A 21,418-nucleotide genomic window follows, 5' to 3' on the forward strand; every position below is an offset into this window, starting at 1 on the left:
TAACTACTTCCGGACCTAGACAGTGATTATCATTTAGAAACTATTCATTTGGCTTTTCTTTGATATTAAGTAATGTCTTTGAATAGTCCGTAACACTTGCCATCTTAAAAAAGGCAGGCTTAACACGCAAAGCCAGCTATCAATAACAGAAATGGGGAGTTAAAAATAACTGCACAGTAACTTTGGTCTTTTAACATATGGCTTCCGCTTTACTTTTATTACATTTTTTTTCTTACAAAAGAATCTTGAGACTTGACTACAGCTGGAAAGTCAGAAACAGGTTGAAGACATGGCGCATCTCCAATCAGTGGGTCCAACATTACTGCGGCAACAAAGCATATGGCATAAAAATCGCAAAAGATCAGAAGTCTCAGCACAACAGACAAATTACTTAATAAACCGGATGGACAGAGTCTGCTGGAATCCCACAGACCATGAAAAGTACAGAATAGACATGTTCAAGCACCGCTGAGCCAAACTGTTCAAATTAACAGCTGAGCTTCTTCACTCAATGATGCTCACTGTACAGCTGACAAAACAAAAGGCCGGTTCAGCATGTCATGCTGAGTAACCTCAAAAGTCACCACGACAATTTCTTTACATCTACATTTCTAATGACTAGCTCCTTCACTTAGTTCAATCAAAAGAATTACAAGACCGTATCAAAAGCATGTTTAAAAATTAATTCACAAAGCATGACATTAGATTTAAGCTGCTTCTAGGGTCACTTTTCCATGACCTAACGACAGTGTAAAACGTTCTCGTTTTTTAAGTCATGATTTAAGATAAGTCCATTTAGTTGACTGTAGGTCAGAGTTCTTTTCTTTAAAAGTTGTTGCATAATCAGGATGTCAAGTCGTTTGCATATGGTTGACTGCAAAATCGACTCATGTGTCCCTTCTTGCCTTCTTCTTCTTTGACACCTTGGTGGCCTGACTTTCCTCTGGTTTTTCTATTAAAAAAAATAATGTGCAGTTTGGGCATTATTACCCTTTAAGGGTAAATGCAAAGTGGTCAGGTCATTGTACTCACGCTGTTGTGCTGGAGCAGGAAGGTTTAAGTGAGCAGTGGTATGTCTCTCAGGTTGCTTCAGCGGCACTTGTGTGGCAAGAGGTTTCTGAGATGTGCTGTCTTTCACTGATCGGTCCAATTTCACCTACGATGCAAATCCGTTTAGAATACTTAGTTATTTTGCACCTTTTATTTTTCTAATTAGCACTAAATTTCATACATTTGTCATTTTTCAATTTTACTTTTGTACTAAATGACTATGTTTAACATTGGAGTGATGATTTGTTGAAACTATTTTTTTTCCTGATAATATTGATAATATTTTACCATAATGTTGTAGTTGTAAGACGATTTAATTTACATTAAAAAGCTACTGATAAAGCACAGTTAAAGCACCAGATTGATAAGCAATATAAAGCGGAGTATTGCTCAAATCTTAATGATGCCCATCTACATAACATTATTGAAAAATAAAATAAATTACAAAGTTGACTTCATCAACTAGACAAAACATGGCAGTTGTGTATACTTGATACTTGTCACGTGATATGACCCAAAATCTCAGTGCCACCAACCTCGACAGCAGCAGCAAAATGCTCCTGAGCAGGCGGCTGCTGCTGCTTCGGTTTCTTCTTCTTCTTCTCCTTTTCTTTTTCCTTTTCATCTTTTGGTAGGGATGTAACTTCTACCTTCATCTCCGGAACTTCATGCTAAGCAGGGGCAGGCAGTTAGAATTAGTGTGTTTAGCAAGCTTGTGTTGAAAATATGATACTGAAATTACATGTCCACCCCTGAATACGACAAAAGTCAAACATTCTCTTTAGTGATGCTGGAGATTTCCAAGTTGTTTCATTTTGAAAAAATGAAAGCCTCCAACTGCCTTTTAATGTAGAGGCATTATTTTGAAAGTATAATTTTAACATGTCAGACTTGGAAAAACAACTTAACCACACTATAAATTAAAAAAAAATACACACACACACACACTTAGGTGCAATTACGATTCATTTGCCCAAGACATTTCGACTAGCAGTTACCTGGCCTTGTTCTCCCTCCTCAGCTGCCTTTTTCTTTTTCTTCTTCTTCTTTTTATTTTTAGTAGCTCCATCAGAAGCTGCCTCTCCATTTTCCTTTTCATCATCCTCCTCCTCCTGTAAAAAACATGTACCGGTACATTTGAAGAGGCTTCACTCAAAACCAGCAGACATAAAGTGTACATGTTTTACATATTAAAAGCAAACTGACGACACACAAATATTTTTAAAGTGAATTCTGTGGGAACTGAAGGTTGCAGGCATAACATTAGTAACCAAGTATTTCAGAACCTGGAATCAACAAAATGGATGGACAGAACTGGTTGTCCAAAATCTGACCTATTCCCACCCCGAGTCACTAATTGACATAACTGAGTTAAGCAGAAAAGACTTCCTCATGCAAATCCATCAGTACACATACTTGTTTTAAAAATAATCATATTTTTATGATTGGACTGTTAACGCAGCAGAACAGCTGCACATAGAAAAAAAAAAAAAGACCAATATGATTGCGCCCTCTGCTGGTCAAGTTAAAAAATACTATTTAAGTTTGAATTCCAATGCTGCCATAATATACGTAATTCCTAAATATATTCAGGATGTTGATAAAAAGAAAACGACTTGTTTTTTTTTCCAAAAGCAAGCATTGTTATATCCAAACAGCCCAACATTTTGATTCACTTCTTGAATTAAGATGCTTTTATGTATTGAGGTATTGGAAGCTTCCAGGCAGAAAAGGAGGACAGCTACCTGGGGTCCAACACCCTCAGGAAGCATCTAGAATAGGTTTTGTTTCAAACGTTTCTAGGGCTCTGCTCGGTCTTACTTACAGCAGCTCCACTCTGTAGAATTGATTTAGCGGGCTCACTTGGAGGCTGTTCGTGAACAGGGGTCGGCGCCTCATAGTTACCCCAAACTTCAGCGGGCGCATTCCAGTCAGAGCTGGTATCTGCTGATCCACCATCTGAATCGAAATATGGGTAAGTGAGTGCATGCTTAACAGTGGCGAAAAGGTGGATATCAGAATAATATTGACAATTCTTACTGAATCCGGACCACTCATCATCTGCTTTGGGCTGACTGAGCCATGGGGCGTTATCTCCCAGGAGCGGATCTGAACATATGACACCCCATGTATCTTATGGTTTTCCTTCCAATGGTAAGAGAAACTGCAAATGCATTTCACTTACCAGCAGTGCCAACACCCAGTTTAGTAAAGGAACCTAGATCAGCTGGAACACGGTCAATCACAGTCCATGAATCTAAGGTGGGGGAAAAACAACAGTGTATTTTACATATGAATGCTGATAAATGGCTGAAGCCATTACCTATTATCCAAATGGTAAAGTGGGCAAATTACCACTGTTTTGTTTGTATTGCTTCCTCGAATGTGAGGTTGACCATTTCAAAACATGAATAAATTACCATTTTTTCAAAAGTTGGCAAAATTCAGCTATCATACAAGCCAAATTTCCGAGGTGTCCAAAGAGGACTTAAAATTACCGTGATATTTCACTTACTTTCACGTACTTCAGTCATGAACTGTTTTTTTTCCATGAATTTATCTGTTATGGAGGATCTTAGAGACATGTGAAGTGCCCATTCTATTGTTTTTGGAAAATTTCGCCAAGATGGCCGCCACTTGTCACATTGCTAACTGTGGATGTTTTATCATGTTTTTATTATTAAAATAAATAATGTTTCTCCATTTTACCATCAATGTCACTCTTCCACAGTGGCGCTGGGTCTTTTGTGGCAGTCCGAGGGCCTTGATTCTTTGGAGCAACAGTATGAGGAACCTTGACCCCTTGACTGTCACCCACACCTGCTGCTACTGTTGGTGCCTCACACTTGTTAACTGATACCAACAATGAAAGGTGTGGTAGTTGGCAAGAATATAAAAACACGCAATAAAGTTACAAGCTTGAATAAGATATCAGTGTTAACCATTGCACTGATAATTACCATGAGATACGGCAGCATTAACCTTCTCTGCTGTGACTTTCGATGACTCCCCTGACAGGGAAAAAAAAAAGAAAATCGGGTTAAGTGAAAAAAATACAAGGTACACTTCCATATCTAATAAAGAAAAACATTGTCAATGCTCGTCCGTCCGTCCGTCTTTCTGTCCACCAGATGGGACAGCCCTAATTTAAACCATGCAAACATTTTTGACCCAGCCCCCAAAGAGGATCAGTATCGAGAATCGTTTAGAACCAGAGTCATTCAAATACCACCCAATCCTAGTGGAGACTGACATTTCCAAAAGACATAGATTAGCAAAGTGTGGAAGATTTGTCCGTTGACCACTGTGATGTTCAAACTTTGACTATGAACTCTATGAAAGAAGTGTAACTTTCATGAAAACCCAAACCTTTTTTCTTCTTCTGGTTGGCAGGTGCAGTGGCTGCTGGAGCCTTACGCTGCTCTGGAGTAACGCTCACAGGGGTTTTGCCACCACCAGGACTGGCGGAGCCATCACTGGAATTTTTGTCCTTCTTGCGTTGTTCACGTTTTTCCTTGTTGCTGACTTTTGTCTCCCAGGTCCCTGAATGTGGAATTAGTTGCAAACTTTTTTTAGAGAGTTGTCCATAAGGGAGTATGATGAAAGAGACAACTCTCCACTGAAAATGCATCTGCCTATACATCATGAGAAATCACCTTTGAAACAAATCTGCCTTCACAAAGTATTTCATTGAGCAGCGCTACAACACTGATAACTAAAATCTTAAGAATAAACCTAAGATAAAGTGATTGATGATGAGTGCTCCAACTTGCATAGCATTAGGTTGAAAACATGTTCGACATTCACATTATCATCTGGTGAAACTTCTTGTCTGAACACAATCAATATGGGGGGGAGAACTTGTAAATGACATTTTACCTTCCTCCGGCTCCTTTCCAACAGCAGTCACCGTCTCCTTCACTGGCTGTTTGGCTTTCTTTTTGGACTTCTTTGTCTAGAAGATGAGAAATCGACAATTACCAGAAGAACTAGAGCAATTTTGTCGGGAAATGATCTACAACAAATTGAGCTGCAGCAGAAGATTTCATCAGCAAGCAACGAAAGAAGCATACTCAAGTCTATTTATAAGTGAAACTATATTCACAGGGTAAGACCCTTTTTAACGATTCCCAAGTTGTAAGTACAGCTACACTAGACCATACACTGATATTTAACACCTATTTGACAGGTTGCTACTTCATGCTATCATGGAGGTAGTATGGATAGAATTGCTTTAACCTAAGCCGACAGGATGAGTGTTTGCAGCATCTGCAGGTTACAGTTAACACTGAAACCCAACACGCGCAGCTGCTGTGGTTACCTCACTGAAGGGTGACGCACACATTTCACACCAGACACTTTCCTTTTCACAGGATCAATAAAATGCATACATGCAAGCTCAAGACATTGACTACTTTACACTAAAGTTTACGGCACACATTTTTTATTTTTCAGGTCTTATCATTATCAATTGTCATGTTAATGCTTCATCAATGATTGTAATTTTGCATTTTGTAGAACAACTTCTAGATCACTGACATTAACCAACGGTTAGGCATGTTGCACAACATTGTAGATTTGATGAAGTACTGCAGCTACAAATTGAGAAATATAGGGGACATTTTGCCCTTCGCAGGTCATGTTGAAAATAGAAAGACTTTTCAGAGATAGTGTTATTGATTACTTTTGACTGAGTTAAACTAATCACCTTCATAATCCATCAATCCGTCCATTTGAAAACCTTTTGAGTGTAATGTGGCTCACAACTATATTGAAACGGGAATCAAACTAGCAGTTTGAGATTATTTATATGGGTTGGGTCGGATAATTACCTCATCAGCTTTTTCATTCTTGGTTTGTGAAGGAGGTGGTTGTTGATGTGGCACTTTATCTTCAACTATGGCCGCTTCTTCCTGTACCTCCTCAGTGACAGCTCTCCCGTTTGGCTGAGCTTTCTAAGGACAAAATAAAAAACGACACAAAACGTTTCGCCAAATGTAAAATAAAAATGAATACAGTGATTTTTATTTCATAGGACCATTGGGTGGATCCGACTGAATTCTGGTTCGGAATGTTAGCTTAGCAGCTAATTTTGGTGAGAGTACCATTGTCATTCAAATGGAAAGAGCGGGTCTATTTACGTGCCTTTTCCGTCCTTTTCTTCTTCTTCTTCGGCTCCTCTGATTTGACTGATTTACTGGCACATCGTTTAACCTCGACGTTGTCCTCCACAACGGTGATCGTAGGCCGTTTCTTGAAGAGAGCCTGGCACATCGAGGCCCATATTACAAGCACTAGCACGAAGCCGGTGCACGCCGCAACGAGTATCACCCATGGCGGAATGAGTTCGGGCTTGATCGCCAAATCCACACCGAGCTGTTCTCGCAAAAACTCCTGGCCTTTGGACAGCAATTCATTCACACGAGATACAAGCTGCTCGGCCTGCTGAGAGGCCGCGTCCCTCCACTGTTCAATCATGTGTGTTGCTAATAAAGCTTCCCAACGATTCACAACTAAAAGCCGCCCTTATTAGCGGACCGAGCCGGCGGTGCTGGCTAAAAATAGCAGCGAGACGACTTTGACATGATGGAAAACATTAAACACATCACGTCCTTCCACTAACTACATCAGTCTAACGACTAGACAGGTAGCCAAGCTAGCTAGATAGCTAACCAGTTAGCCTAGCTGAATCGACAAATCTTTCCAACCCCTATATGCGCTTCGTAGGCCGTAATAAAGCGGATACAATTGTAAAGCTCTGCTCTCAATGTGTCTGCAGTGACTACGAGCAAGCCACATTCACCTCATATGGCTTCGAGTCGACTGGAGGAGGAGGAGAAACGATACCCTCTCAAATTTGTGGTGCGTTCAATTCACACCGGAAGTTAGAAAATCCCAATGTCGTACAAAGAGTATACACAAAAAACGTCATACTCCATTACACGTTTCCAAGGTCTGACGTGAACAGAATCGGAATAAAACGGACTCTTTCTTACTGAGACAGAATGTTGGTGAACTGAAATGAAATGTCATAATGAAAATTAATTAAAATGTTGTGAATCTCATTTGGAACACGACTTTGTTGCATTCACAAAACAGCATTTGAGGGACAGAAAGGTTACATTTGATACCACGTTAAATTTAAAGTTCATTTTAGTCCCATCGAATTGATGATATGGGATTGAAACTTATGTCCAAATTTGATCAATGTTCTTTTTTCATAAATCAATGGTCAGTCTTCATGTGGGTTCTATTTAGAAAAAAAAGATCTAAAAAATCATCACAATCAACAAAACACTGCGACATGATGGTTCCCTGAGCAACTATGATGTCATTTATAGTTGACAATAAATGAAAAAATGGAAACCCCGTGGGCTGGATAAAAACAGGTGGATTTGCCACAGAATTTATATTTCACAAGAGCAGTTTTAATCCAATTGCTGTTTAGGCTACAGGGGTGTACAGCATATCACTTTAAAGAAACTATGACTTGAGTTGCCCATTGAAGTGTACCTGTGGTCAGACTGAAAAATAGTTAGTTTATCAAGAAAAACTGGATCCAGGCGTGTTTGTCGTTACCATGGTTGCAGTGAATCAAGCTTATCATAACTTGTCAAACCTATATGTCGAGACACCGCGGTCACAGACATGTTGCCTTGGATGCTTGCTGCATGAAAAAAATGTCAAACGTTTTGCATCCAAGTTTATTTTGAAATTCCCTACTCCCCCTGTACAAGAAAACAAAAAAACAAAGGCAGCAGTGAACTATCAGTGATAGCACTTTTCTTGGGAAGGAAAATTATTATCACAGTGTCTTTTTTTTTTTTTAAATACCTCTACTGCCGTTATCTTTGGCTGGGTTTCGGCAGACAGCTTTCTGTCAGACTAAATTCCTGGGAAGCAAACGTTTTGGCTAATAGAGTAGAGCTGTGGGCTTTACATTTTACAGTGCCAATGCAGGAATGTTCTGGACTGTATACAACTTTTCCATTTAATTTTAACACAAAGAAAAAAACAATAAAAATCGAAGAAAAAAAATTAACAGTTTGTGTTCACAACACAAATATTTTCTGGGGAGATAGCGACAGTATGTCGAATTTTAATAAAATTGTATAGACAAAAAATAAATCTACAAAATGGAGCTAAGTAAATATTACACAACAGTAAACATGTTTTACTTTTTTTGTAACTCTTTTTTTGTATAACTACACAAAACCAAAGTTCTTGGTCTTAATGGCTAACAGGAGCTTCTGTTTGAGTATCTGTTTTGAAGAATAGAGTGGCACATAGAGGCGCGAGATGCAGGTATTGGCTGTAGGGAGGTGCTGGTCGTCTGGAGGCCGAATGGTAATGGAGGGCATTGGCTGAAAGCCCTCTTCACTGGCTGGCAAGGATGGACTGGAGGTCCAGAAGTATACCTGATAACCAGAAAATGATTGAGTCTAGCCATTCAAGAATGCACCACATTTTTTCTACCATAAGGCACACTTGAAATCTTTTAATTTGCTGTTGTGGGGGATACACACAAAAAAAAAAAAACAAAAACTAATTGTAACTGGAGAACACTTCAATCGCACTTTATCTACAAATTAAATCTATACATTGCCCTTAGCATTTTTAAAATCAGACATTAAATTTTTTGAAAATGTATTAACAAAGATTTCCTTGTAAACAAAACGTCGATTCTGGTGACGTCACATCATCTGATCCGAGTCAGCAAATTAAAATTTGATCTTTTACTTGCCACAGCCACTCGTACGAATTCATTCAGCATTACTTATTCCAAACTATTTTGCCATTAGGCCCGATCATGCGTGGAGATTTATGAATCACATCTTACCAAATCTTGCCTCTCTGTCATGCTCATCTTCTCCACTATTGACCAGAACCACCGCTTAAACTGCAGTAGTTTGTCTGCATTCTCCCCTGTTGAGTTGACAAGTCTTTGTTTGGTATTTTCAGTGTACACATGCAGGAACTGTATTCCAAGTTAACAAAGATGACTGTCAGATGCAAGATCCATACAGAGCAGACATACCAGACTCGTCATTGAAGGAGGTGAAGCTAATGAGCATTTGCACGTTGACCTCTCCGCAACCATTGACAAGCAAACGAAAGTCCTCAGCAGTCAGATCTTCCAGAGCGTTCTTCGGAAGTACATCCAGCAAACCCTTCCTCATCGCCTTGGATCAATGCAATAAAGAACATGAATAAATGTGCCCATCAACATGACAATCTTTCCACAGCACTACTTTACATAATGACAGTAAACCTTTAAAGTTTGGTCGAACACTTATTGTATTGATGTTTTGCTGGTATATTCACAACCAAGGAAAAGGACTCACATGGAGCGGCTGTTCAGCCACAACCAACATTCTGTGCTCTGCGTACTTCCGCACGTATTCGTACACATTGAGGGGAGTTACTGGCATGTTGACCCCACCAGAGAGAAGCTCCACCTAAATCAGATGGAACACATTCAAGTTAAATAAGGTCTAAAAATTAAAAACAATACTAAGATTTAACAAGTGTCTTATCCACAGTTGCCTCGAAGCATTGTGGGGCTTTCATTAACTTGCACTGGCTGTGTAATGGTGCTCATTCCAACTGTATGTGCGTGAATTGGTGAATGTGGGGCCATATGGTGTTGAAAAAATTACTCTCCATTTATGACATACAGAAATTTAAATATGTTGCAACAATCACAGCTCACTGTGCATACAGTACTTGGAAGTACAGTGAATCCTGCTGTACCGCAAATTTCTAAATAATTGTTTGTGGGTTTTAACTAGGGCTGTGCATATAACGGTTGTGATTCAACTTAGAAATTAAGTGGGTGTGACCACCTAGGATTAACTTTTTCTTTGGCGAAAGAATACGAATGGTGTCATTACCTGTCCGGTCCCTTCCTCTTTGCAAAGGTCAATGGCAAAGGCCAGATCCATCGCAGCAAAAACGGCTTCCGCTTCACCTGCCAGTGAATGGCGGATCAGCTGCCTCAGACTCTCGTACATTACCGGGTCAAAGAATGCAAAATCGTGCCAGTTCACCTGCAGTGAATGACAAAAGTACCTATTGTTAGTACAATCAATTTCATGTCACAAGTCTTATTCGATAAGAGGGCTTTTGCCTACCTTTCGCCCAAGCAAAACCTTGATTACATGTCTATTCAACGTTATTGGACAGAGTTCATTTTGGAGGAGACACAACCCCAGTATCCTATAATGAAAATAATCACATTAAAAAGTAAATCCTGAAGAATTTGACAGTGAAGACAAACAGGAATCTGAGACGGGGACTAAACCTAACCGCGAATAGCAAATGAATTGTTTAAAGTTCATTCAGTCATCTTCCGAACCACTTATCCTACAGTACCTACTATATGCACTGTGCACATTTTACATTGAGAATTTGTGATTTATTTATTGAAGAAAAAGAAAAAAAAACAGAATACAAAAAAAAAAGTCTACAAATAGGATAATTCACAAATGCCAAACTACAAATATGTGATGGTCCACTGATGTTCATTACCTGCCGATGTTACGAAAACAATTGAGTCTGGCCTCTGTGTTCTTCCCAGGCCGAGGCGAGTAGAAGCCTCGTTTTCCCGGCTGGTAAAAGAGTGGAGCGTTGTCATCCCCATCGTCTGGGTCATCAAGCTCCATGTCCACCACACTACGTGTTGAACCATGGCGCTTTCGGTTATCCTGTTGCTATACAAAACCCAAGAGAAAAATAGGTTAATGGCACAGCTTCCTGTCAACCCAAAATAACATCCACAGTTACTCAGGTCGTTTGATGACCAAACACAGAAAACAGCAGAGCTGTAATTGGGCATTCTATGAGCCCTGAGAAACAATGATGTCAGTTTAAGTCAACAGCAAGTGGCAAAATAGGTGGATTTTTCTTGTTAATTCATATTCCACAAACACAATAGTCATCAGAAGGCCATGCTTAGACTAGTTGGGGTGCATTGAACATATTGTTGTAAAGAACATTTTTGACATGACTTCCTCTAAGTCATGGAACATAAAGGATAAGACCTTTACCTGTGCTTTCTCTGGAGCCTCCAAAAGTCCCAGGTCCAATATACTGTCGGCACCATTTTCCCTGGGTAAGACAGAGTTCATAGTTAGTCCCATTGGATAGTGTTGTGGTCTAAGACTGATATTTAGTTGAACTTGGGTATCAGTTATTAAGAGGAATTGATAGTTTTACAACAAAACCAGAAGAATATGGTCTACTGTTGTAGAAATTAAGCATTGATTGCAAGGTTTTTATGAATGTATTGTGTAAGAGGTTAATATATTCTAACCTTCCATGTGCAATGAGCAGCTCCATAGCCTCTTCTACTCTGGCTCTGAGAGAATCCTCACTGGCCAGCAGCAGCAGAAGTTGTGCAGGAGACAATTCCAGCAACATGCCTGTGATTTTACTGGCAAAGGCCTGTAGACAAGCAACAAGTCTTGGGATGTACAAAGAAAAGAATTGTATACAAGATAAAACTATGTGAAACAGGGTTCACTAATTTGGTGCACACGGGCACCAGATAGGCCAAAAATCTCATCTATGGCGCCATATTGCGCCCCCTGGCTGCAGTGGTAAAAATAGGTAATGTTGACGGACGTAACCAAAGACGCCCACATTTTGATAGATTTTGTAAGAATAGGTTTTTAGGATTATTTTATGGTCAATGTGTAAAAAGTAATTTTGATGTATTCCAAGGAAAATTAACTGGTAATTGACAAGGTTTTTTGTTACCTACCGGTTGCATTGCATGAACACGTGGGTAAAGTCTTTCTCCTAAAGCTTGTCTATGGGCAGGCAGTGGGTCAGGCTCATCATTTGGGTTGCCCTCTGATGATGGTCTGAATGGCCTGGTGTCTATGGACAGTTGTCTCCTAGAGTCTCTGTAACATACAAACACATGTAACATACATGCAGCGTGGCTTTAATGACATACTTGTGGCCACGTAGTTAAGAGATCACCTGTCCCGGTCTCTCCTGGAGCCCGCTCGTAGACCTCCACTTCTCCTCTCTCTTTCCCGATCTCTGTTTCTTAGACGCTGCATTAGATCTAAACAAACGAGAAAAAAAAGTTCACTTTTGAGTTCATTTGAAATCTCTAACTGCTCAGTATGCAAGAATGAACTCAAGTTCCAAAATACAGTATAGTTTCTTTGTAATTTCATACTTGAATTGTAATCGTGATGACACGTACTGCTGGCCTGCATGCCCTTGCTGACACTTTGCACGCAGTCCAAATTGGGCAGCTTGTCATTGGAGAGGAGTGCCAGCGCAATAGCTGTGTAGAAGCTACGGGCTACGCCACTGCCCTCGCCCGGCTCATCTTTGAACGTGACCTTTACTCGGTGTACAGCCATTGGTGTGGTTGTGCACCTCCTGCCAAAGTGAGTGTTCAACTGACGCATGGTCTGTTGTATTAACTGGTCTCGATCCCGATCAACTTCCAACGCCAAGTCTCGGGACTGCAGGTTCCTTAGCTTCTCCATCTCTCGGCGGAACTTGGACTCCTTTACCTCAAAGCCACCGAGCTCAGTGAGAATCTAAAATAAACAAAAGTCATTAAATATAATTACGGCCTAAAAAAAAAAAAAAAAAAAAAATATATATATATATATATATATATATATATATATATATATATATATATATATATATATATATATATCAATACACTGCAGTTATTTAAGGCATCACTAAAGGTTTCAATGAACTGTCAGGTAATAAAACTTTGATCATTTGAATAAAAATAATAAAAATAAAAACAATGTAATAAGTACCGATCCAGGCTCAGCCCCAACATCCTCCATGAAGACACGACCAAACAGTTCCAGTGACAGACGCCAGCGTCCAAGCAACATGTCATGTGAAATCATCATCCCCATGAAGCTACAATGAGGTCTGCACACAGTAAGGCAAATAGCGAGTGTCAATGTTTAGTCATATTCTGACTACATTCAATTATACCAAAATGAATAAGTGTAATTATGCTCGTTACTAAATATTGCTTGCAGTTAATAGACATGATCTGTTTTTTTAACTGCAGCATGTCATGTCAGATATGAATATTTTACATCCACTGCATTACATTGGCATGAAAACAAGGTGACTACTACCTGAATGACGGAAGAGGCGGCCCATCACTTTCAGTGAGGCCGATCTCAGCAAGCAGGCAGCTCTTCAGCTGAGCAGCAAGGTCGTGGGGTGAAGGGCCACCTTTTGAGGGTTCCAGCTCCTGGTCTGGAAGTGACTGGTTCTCAGAAGTCGGCTGAGCAGTCTCCATACTCATCACATTCTTCAGGTTGGCTGAGTAAGACATCTTAGTGGGCAGGACCTGTGAGTTAGTGGAATTTAATGTAGTCTTGTGTTCTGGGACGGCAGTGTGTTGGTGAAAGAATGGTAATATGTAAATGGGGAAAAAAGCAAGCAAGCAATAGCTAGTGTTCTAATATCAATTTGAATGACTGGGCAACAGAACATACAATATAGCCATCATAAAGAAGGCCCTCAAATTAAGAACATTTGACTTACGAGCATTTTAGCATCGCTAAAATCAATGGCGATAGACTAATCGACAATCATGTTTCTTGAGAATGGTCAATTTTGGGTTGAAAAATTCAGGAATCCTATTAGTGGAAAATTCTCATCCCTGGATATTAGAACACAGCTGCCCACCTGTTTTTCCGTGTGAAGGGGGTGGTTATACCTGAGAGGGGGAGGGTAGAGAGGTGCCCAAGTTTACCTCCAGGCAGTTTCTGTCCACGTTTGCCTCAGCCAGACCTTTGGTTACCATGGAAGAGGAGGAGGAGTACAAGCCTTGAGAGGGTCGCCCGAACAGATCCTCCTTCCTTGCATTAGGCTGAAAAGGATAAGTATAAGGAAGACTTATCTTGCAAGTGCTACAAATTAAAAACACCAGATATGATACTCTCACTGAGACTCATTTATTCACCAATACAGGCAGGGAATGATTAATGTAAAATTGTGACTTAAAGCATCATGAGCTCCTTTGAAAACCTAGATTACTGCATGCTAAACTGGCGATACAAGAGTTGCCATGACGACTACTACTTCCATTTTGTCTTCTTTGGAGCGGAGCGGCGATGCAAATACTTGTATGGTAACCAATGATATGGAGAATTGTGGTATCATTCGCATTATTTGCAGACAGTTTGTGCAGGGCTTTTGAGGAGGGTGACCCGCAGCTGGGATTTCAGGGGTTGTCTTTACTAATAACGCTTGTCATTGAAAGAGTTAAAAAACGGAATAACCATTCTGAATGGATGTGCCCTGCACAATGTCTAAGCACTGATTCTTGCCTGCAAGAGGTGAGGTTGGTCTGCCAATGGAATAGCCTCAGCCAAGGGAACGTCGAATGGGTTAGGTGGGATACATCCCAAGAAGGTCATTGAATCCGAGCGACGGAAGAAAGGATGATTCTGACCGGTCTCAGCAGGAACAGCTTCTTCATCCTTGTCCTGTAAATTTGAACCTGGAGCAAGACAAACTCATTGTTAGGCCACAAAAACATACATGGTTTCTGAAAATGTGCAAATTGATGCGTCTTACTTTGATTGGTGTCCTCATCATTTTCATGTTCAGAGTCCTCATTGTCCAAACCCAATTCTAAAATCTCCCTATTCCTGTATAAAGACATGAATTTGAACAACAATGTGTTGAAGTGAGGTACAATTTTAAAACAAAAGAGGAAGACATTGAAACAGGAGAACAGATCTCAGGCACAGAAAAACCAGATAGTAGTATATTATGTCCTTTTGGTTTTGTAGCTCATTAAAAGCTGCATCGCAAGGATTGAGAAAGACAGGCGACCAACTTGTCTTGTTCTGAATTGAAAAAGGGATTGCCCATTCTAGGGTGTACATTTTAACAGGCTAACGTGCATCCATTCAAGACCTATAGGTATCGACACACTACTGTACTCAGGAGTTACCTCTTTCTATCAATCTGTGGGGTCTCTAGAGTGGTCTGCTGGTTCATGGCCTTAATCCAGTATATAAGCGCCTGGAAAACATATGCCACGTGTTTCAGCGAGCAGACATCCAGCACAGGAAGCACATCCGAGTGCTCATCATTGTGGGAGCGCATGAGTGACAGGGCATAGTTCAAGAAGTCACCACGTGCAGACATGCCCTGGCGAGCTGTCAACAGAGTGGCTGCTCTCCTGAAACAGAATGAGTGAGAACATCCTTACTAAACTACAACCAATTGCTCAAAAATCACAGCAAGGTTAACTGCGACTGATAGATTTGCATTCATGGATTTTTACCTGCGGCCCTCAAGGGTGCGGAGGTTGGCTTCCTCTCGAGCAGTCATGCGTTCCCGCCTAGCGGAATGTTGAGAGGCATGGAGCGGGTGACTGGGGTGACCCGGGTCTCCAGCAGATGACAAAGCTGAGCCATATCTCAACTGTGCCTCAGTGGAATCCATGATGGACACCATCCAATTCCAGGTGGGAATCAACTTTTCCTCAACATAGTTCTTTCAAGACAGAGAACATTTGTCTTGTTTAATATAAGGGAGTCTAATAAAGAATATACAGTGATCCCTTGTTTTTAGCTGGCGATGCGTTCCAGAACCAACCGCGAAAAAGGAAATTTCGCAAGTAGAACCGGTATATGCATTTAGAAATTTAACAATTGGTGGAATTGCTAAAGCTCACCTGCAGGTTGACCGCATCCTGATAGGTTAGCTTCACAGAGGCAGGATACTGCGAGTAGACAAGATGGTTGTACTTTGGAATCAAACTCATTAGATCTGAGATCTGCCTAATGACAATGCTGTAGGCGCGGGCGAGGCTGCTAGCAGATGTCAGATAGCTGCTGGTGTTGCTGGCCTCCAGAGCTGCCGCTGCTGCAGCAGCGCTGGAGCTGATTGCACTTGAGCGACGCAAGTTGGTTGGGTCGATATATATGAGTCCAGTGGAGCTCGCTGTTAACAAGAGGTGTCCATATTAACATACAGGATGCGTCTGTTGCTACACACACTTAACTAAAACAACCACTGAAGAATGTATTCATGCAAAAAAAATAAAACCCAACATCATTCACTGACCAGCTGATGTTGAGGAGCTGGGTGCGGCACTCCCAGTAGCCCTTTGGCTGGGGGTATTTCTAACAGCCCACTGCATGGATCGAGGAGCCTGAGCTGCACTGTTGGCATGGGATGCATTAGTTGTCCTTTCCAGAGGCTCATCAAATAGAAATGTCTCTTGGTCAACATCGTCGCTCTGACTACTGCTGCTGTCCGAGTCACTGGAGTCATTGGACTGGGAGTCATCCTCTGAAAAGAAGGCAGGGACACTGCTGGCACCTTTAAAATTAAAAAAATAAACAGATGAAGTTAGTAGTTTGTGTATTATTCTGCACTGTATTTTCATTTCAGTAATTTTTCAGGCAGGGATGCATGTTAGTCACATCACTTGCAAGGCCCACTTGATATTACAATGATAAAAATCTAAACAGTACACTGTTGATCAGCTTTAATTTTAAAAAGTGCCCTTTGTGTGATGACTTATTTCCTGGGATTGAATTTTCAGTATGATAGCTTTAATGACTTTGCTCTCAAGTTCAGCATGAGAAATATTAGTATCAATTTGGGAACTTATAAAACAAACAGGGACAGACCATGGACTATGTAAATGGGCTATTTAGGTCATGCAAACATAAATGAAACCCAACCTGCTTCAGAGCCAGCTGTGGCTGCTGTGACAACACTCCTACGGCCACTAGCATTATCCTGATTGCTATGATTACTTTCACTGTCGCTCTCCGTTTCAGCCGCTGCGAGAAGATCAAGCTCCATGTCACTACCTGAGAATGATGAGCACAGACAGGAAAAAAACGTAATCTCCGTTTAGGACAGGGTTTTAAGCTTCAACTGCCCAAAAAAAAAAAACTTAAGAAAAAAATTTTTTTAAAAATCTATGTCGCACCATCTTCATCATGCTCATCATGTTGCCCTTCCGCCTCCGCATTTTCCTCTCCTTGTTCTTCTTGATCATCATGATGGTCTTCTTCACCTGCTACTCCTTCAACAACTTCAACCTGAGTGATGAGCACATAAGTACAGGATGTTCCAAATTACTATTCATATACTGTAGAATTTAATAAGTTTAAAATGAAAATTTCAGACAGCAAAGAATTTGCTTTCATGTGTTGATAGGAGATCAGCACTTCTTGATCTGGGGAATTGATTTTCTTGACTAGAGCATATTGTTGCGGTTTGAGACTCTTGAGACATCATTCAAAGTAAAGAATTCAAACAGTTTCAGTCCTTGAGACAGAAAAAAATACATGCTCTGTTAACCTTTGCCTTAATGATTTCAAACTCTCACCTCTTCCACATCTGCAGAAACGATGTCATCCTGTTCCTCATCCCTGCCTCTGACAGGCTGAGACTGGCTGCTATGCCGTGGTTGGGGGTTCCTAATAATATAAGAAGCAGTAGTCTGGCTAGAGCTGGGAAAATGGGAGGGGAAAAAATATATATATTTAGATATTTTTGCGGATTTCTGTCATCTTTTTTAATTTTTTTTTTTTATTAAGTTACATATAGAAAATAAAAAGTTTGCTTGCAAATTCATTTAAGACACACAGTGGAGAAAAAAAAATCAACACACTTGCTAGATTGATCGGGTGAAGGTCTCGGAGGAAGTGGTTCAACAGAAAACAGCTCCTCACTGCCCTGGACGGCATCAATACTTGTACTAGCCAAAGTAAATGGGGCTGTAGGTCTTGCGATGCCCATTCGCACTGGAACAATTAGTGACTCTGCCACATTACAGAGTTCCTCTACAGCATAGGGTAGAAGCGCTTGGAAAACACGACGGCATTTACCAATAGGTTGGGGGATGAAGTTGCTGAAAAAAATAATAATAATCGGGGTTACAAATATCAGAGTGATATCTCATTAACAACCTTGAGTAAACATATATGCAGTAAATCCTTCTCCACCACAAGTTCCAGAATACCCCCACAATAAGTGAAATCCATGGTATAGAAATTCATCCTCGGTCTGTTATAGCATTAACACATTGATTTTGCTTTCTTGTGACCTTATAAAAATTAATGAATAATGCAAATATATTGTAGTTATGGGCAGCTGCTCACTAGCTGTGGTTCTTTTATATACGGTTTGTACCTGTCAGGATCCCAACCGTGTCAGGAACCCAACTTTGCTAACATTCCATTCTGTACAGGAAGGGAAACTGCAAAAGTGATCAGCAAGGCTAACTACGCGCTATGCGCCTACTAACAGAACACAACTGCCAATTAGCAGCTATTGAAACGATAGCGACACTAACAGCAAGATTTTGCTACTATGGAAAATATCCATGCAAAAAAATATCCATGAATATTTGTTGCATGAATATTTTTTGCATGGGGATTTAAAATAAAAACAATGCCATAAAATGCTGGCAGAAAGTCAAAATACAAAATTATTAACATTTACATACGTATTTGGTGTAAAAAAAAAAAAAAAATACCAGGACCGCAAAGCCGGAAGCCACAGTGGAGTGGGTTGTACTGTACTACGGTTAAAATAAATGAAAAAAAATCTATAAAAATTGCTCCCTCGCTTATATGTGGAGGTCTTACTTTTTTTTCTTGGATGAGGCCATCTCCACACTGAGAATTACAAATACTCTAGATACAGAGCGTAGAAATCTCCTTGTGACATTAACCGCCTCCTCTCTTCGACCAGGAGTGTACTTGTTCTGGAGCTCCTTCACCAGTGTACCAAGTAAAGTGTCTATGAACTGAAACAAGGAAAAGACAATGAATACTGTGCCGCATTCAGAGATTAATTTGATTGTTATAGTCAATGGTTCACAAAATCATTAGCTTTTCACTAAGTAACATGGGGGAAATTGTAAGGTCCTCAGGCATGATTTGATAAAGTGGACTGTATCCAGAATCTTAGTCAACGCATTCATGGTGGAGGTGGGAACAAACCTCAAGTAATGAGCAAATGTTGTATGAGCGAATGTATAAGAATAGGTGATCACTCGGGTGCGTACTTGCTTATGCAAGCTTTAACATGTTGGTTATTACTGAATGTTTAAGAGCCGGGTAAAGCAAATAAATTTTACGGTGCAATAATATGGTGCAGGGTGTACTTACAGTGATGTCAGGAGCACACTTGACAATGAGGCAGTGGGTAAAACAGTCAAGACGAATGGTGCCACTCTGCTGATTCAAATAGACCTGCTCTTCAGGAAGGAGATGAGCAATTCTGCTGCTGGCGCTAAGACTAACAACAAAAACAGAAAAATATTCAATTAGCAAACAACTTGTGACCAAACCCATAAAACAAGTATGAGCCGTGACATTTGCATGCTGAGCGCATAGGCACTGTGAGAGCAATCTCAGTCGCTTGAAGGTTTCAGTACAGGGCAAAATGGCAAAATATTCATTTATCGCCTAAATGTTTTTCATAATGTATTGCTGTAAGTGACCAGGACTGCTACTTACGGGTCTTTATTCTCTTGCGAACCAAACATGATCATGGACTTAAGGGCATTCCAGTCCTGCAGAACCCTCTCCAGAGCCAATTGAGCAAAGCGAGGAGGCTCCAGGTCATGATCTGGCATATCAGAATCTCAAATGGGGAAAAGGAAACACTTTCAAACCGCATAGATATGAGGAGACTCAGGTAAAATAGGAAGCTTATGGCGAACCTACCATCTGCACTTGCTGCCTTGCGATTTCTGTCCTCTCTGATGCGCGGTGGCCTGTATTGACAGTGCTCAACACTTTGCCTGGCAACAGTTTGCACTAGGAACAGTAATATATGCTCACCCCTAGAAATGGAAATAAAACAAGACAAATACAGGTGAAGCACGATTGTACACGCTTCGATTCTACGTGACTTTCTGTCTAAAGCGGTTTGGTCATGGACCAATTTTTTTTCGGCGTAAATACATTTCCAATTAGTATCTTAAATGGACGAGCTAAGGACCGTACCACACTAAATGACTCGTGAGTAAACCTTAGCTCTAGTTGTTTAAAAAAACAAGACCTTCCATACAATGCGCTTTCAGGTTTAACACGATTAACCAATTTCTGGATGGCAAAGTCCACATAAAATTGAGCTTTAGCTGTATACGTGTGTGAGTAAGTCAGTCTGTTTTGGAGAATATATCACTTACCTGCTGTTTGGTGCAGTAACTAAATTAGTGGTAGTGAGCAACCTGTACAGCAAATCCAGGCGAGCAGCCTTTTGTCCAGCAATCAGTGTTTTACACTTGCATTTCTCCCAGCAATCACAGTATGCCGTGGGAGAGGTCCTTTTGAGCCTGTCATAACAATACAATATTATTATCCAACATGTGGTGTGAATTATAAACACGTGAGAAATCTACAAAGATTAAAAAAAAAAAAAGTGACTCAATCCTTACTTGCAGTCGTGTCCTTTGTGACACACTCTGGCACACTCAGTGCAGCAGCAAAGAGACTCAAGTAACCCGCACGTCCGACACTCAAAAATGTCCTACATATGAGTCAGAGACAGCATGTGTTCAAAATTCAAGTCATTCAATTATTTGCATAGATCTTGTCCATCAGCTCAGTGTGAGGGCTGACCTGATTAATGTGCTCGGCTCCAGTCCAAGTAAAACTGCACGTGTCATTGCAGCAGAGGACATAAAGGGGGGAATCGTCCGGGTTAGTTCCCAGGGGGCAAATCATTTCCATGAAAACAGAGTCTGAGTCCTCCTTTTCTGCAATGCCTGGGTCGCCTACAGTGGATTTAAAACATTCAAGCACAAAAAACAAAGCAATTGAAAAATGATGGCCATTACTAAGCAGGAAAAAATAAGTCTGGATTCTCAATTTACAGAAAAGCTGTCATTTTTTTTCCGACAACAGCTGACATGAAAAAAGATAATCCCTCCCTGGAGTACTGAGGCAGTATTAAGAGGGGAAAATAATGTCTGATGGAAACTAGCTTGCCCCATTGGGATACAATAATGCAAATAGAAAATGAGCAAGAACAGTTTGTTGCACATAGTGGGGTTAAGGAGTGAAAAAAGATTTAATAGGAATTAAAAAGAGCAATAGATATAATTTCAACCAATTTGTGCAATTGTGAAATCCATTCAAATTGGAACTAAGCAGCCTTACCTTTGGCCATTTTTTGTGCTGCCTCCAAAACAGTAATGGCTGCTGGGTAGGCCCTTCCACTGACTGCCAGCATGAAGGGGGTCATTCCACGTGCATCCCTTTAAAAGGAAATCAGAACGACGTAAAGCAAAACTGTTCATATGACCTTAAAAGCTGCTCAACACAACATTAAACAAAAGGTATTTTACTATTATGTCTAT

The 21,418-nt window shown here is 40.5% G+C and overlaps 3 protein-coding genes across 7 annotated transcripts in view; 1 reads left to right on the forward strand and 2 right to left on the reverse strand.

The window, feature by feature from the left end:
* Positions 1-21,418, forward strand: part of LOC125974924 (V-type proton ATPase subunit C 1-A) — an 82,242-nt gene that overhangs the window by 27,003 nt on the left and 33,821 nt on the right. The window lies entirely within an intron of this gene.
* Positions 182-6,928, reverse strand: LOC125974920 (protein LYRIC). The gene is made up of 13 exons (XM_049729863.2): positions 6,196-6,928; positions 5,883-6,005; positions 4,930-5,005; positions 4,420-4,593; positions 4,011-4,061; positions 3,760-3,903; positions 3,236-3,307; positions 3,091-3,159; positions 2,876-3,009; positions 2,049-2,162; positions 1,587-1,721; positions 1,033-1,156; positions 182-952 (listed from the first exon to the last, which is right to left on the reverse strand). Exons 1-13 carry the CDS (start codon positions 6,526-6,528, stop codon positions 888-890), a joined length of 1,614 nt encoding a protein of 537 aa, XP_049585820.1. The 5' UTR covers positions 6,529-6,928; the 3' UTR covers positions 182-887.
* ubr5 (ubiquitin protein ligase E3 component n-recognin 5) overlaps positions 7,741-21,418 on the reverse strand; it is a 30,329-nt gene continuing 16,651 nt past the window's right edge. For 3 of the 5 annotated variants that reach the window (XM_049729848.2, XM_049729849.1, XM_049729846.1), the window contains exons 26-58: positions 21,219-21,316; positions 20,679-20,833; positions 20,495-20,586; positions 20,246-20,392; positions 19,779-19,897; positions 19,569-19,695; positions 19,218-19,347; positions 18,693-18,853; positions 17,714-17,953; positions 17,429-17,552; positions 17,027-17,138; positions 16,773-16,904; positions 16,147-16,404; positions 15,755-16,023; positions 15,362-15,573; positions 15,026-15,256; positions 14,644-14,717; positions 14,394-14,566; positions 13,781-13,933; positions 13,191-13,408; positions 12,855-12,975; positions 12,245-12,617; positions 12,040-12,127; positions 11,816-11,960; positions 11,366-11,496; positions 11,100-11,160; positions 10,582-10,763; positions 10,185-10,269; positions 9,945-10,100; positions 9,396-9,509; positions 9,089-9,233; positions 8,891-8,976; positions 7,741-8,468 (exon numbers count right to left, since the gene is read on the reverse strand). In XM_049729848.2, the coding sequence (XP_049585805.1) occupies positions 8,256-8,468; positions 8,891-8,976; positions 9,089-9,233; positions 9,396-9,509; positions 9,945-10,100; positions 10,185-10,269; positions 10,582-10,763; positions 11,100-11,160; positions 11,366-11,496; positions 11,816-11,960; positions 12,040-12,127; positions 12,245-12,617; positions 12,855-12,975; positions 13,191-13,408; positions 13,781-13,933; positions 14,394-14,566; positions 14,644-14,717; positions 15,026-15,256; positions 15,362-15,573; positions 15,755-16,023; positions 16,147-16,404; positions 16,773-16,904; positions 17,027-17,138; positions 17,429-17,552; positions 17,714-17,953; positions 18,693-18,853; positions 19,218-19,347; positions 19,569-19,695; positions 19,779-19,897; positions 20,246-20,392; positions 20,495-20,586; positions 20,679-20,833; positions 21,219-21,316 (5,125 nt within the window). In that variant the 3' untranslated portion in view covers positions 7,741-8,255. The remainder of the gene's footprint in view (positions 8,469-8,890; positions 8,977-9,088; positions 9,234-9,395; positions 9,510-9,944; positions 10,101-10,184; positions 10,270-10,581; positions 10,764-11,099; positions 11,161-11,365; positions 11,497-11,815; positions 11,961-12,039; positions 12,128-12,244; positions 12,618-12,854; positions 12,976-13,190; positions 13,409-13,780; positions 13,934-14,393; positions 14,567-14,643; positions 14,718-15,025; positions 15,257-15,361; positions 15,574-15,754; positions 16,024-16,146; positions 16,405-16,772; positions 16,905-17,026; positions 17,139-17,428; positions 17,553-17,713; positions 17,954-18,692; positions 18,854-19,217; positions 19,348-19,568; positions 19,696-19,778; positions 19,898-20,245; positions 20,393-20,494; positions 20,587-20,678; positions 20,834-21,218; positions 21,317-21,418) is intronic. The other 2 variants (XM_049729850.2, XM_049729847.1) reach the window with 1 other exon arrangement.

Source organism: Syngnathus scovelli, chromosome 9, assembly GCF_024217435.2.
Source record: "Syngnathus scovelli strain Florida chromosome 9, RoL_Ssco_1.2, whole genome shotgun sequence".
Lineage (NCBI taxonomy): Eukaryota > Metazoa > Chordata > Actinopteri > Syngnathiformes > Syngnathidae > Syngnathus > Syngnathus scovelli.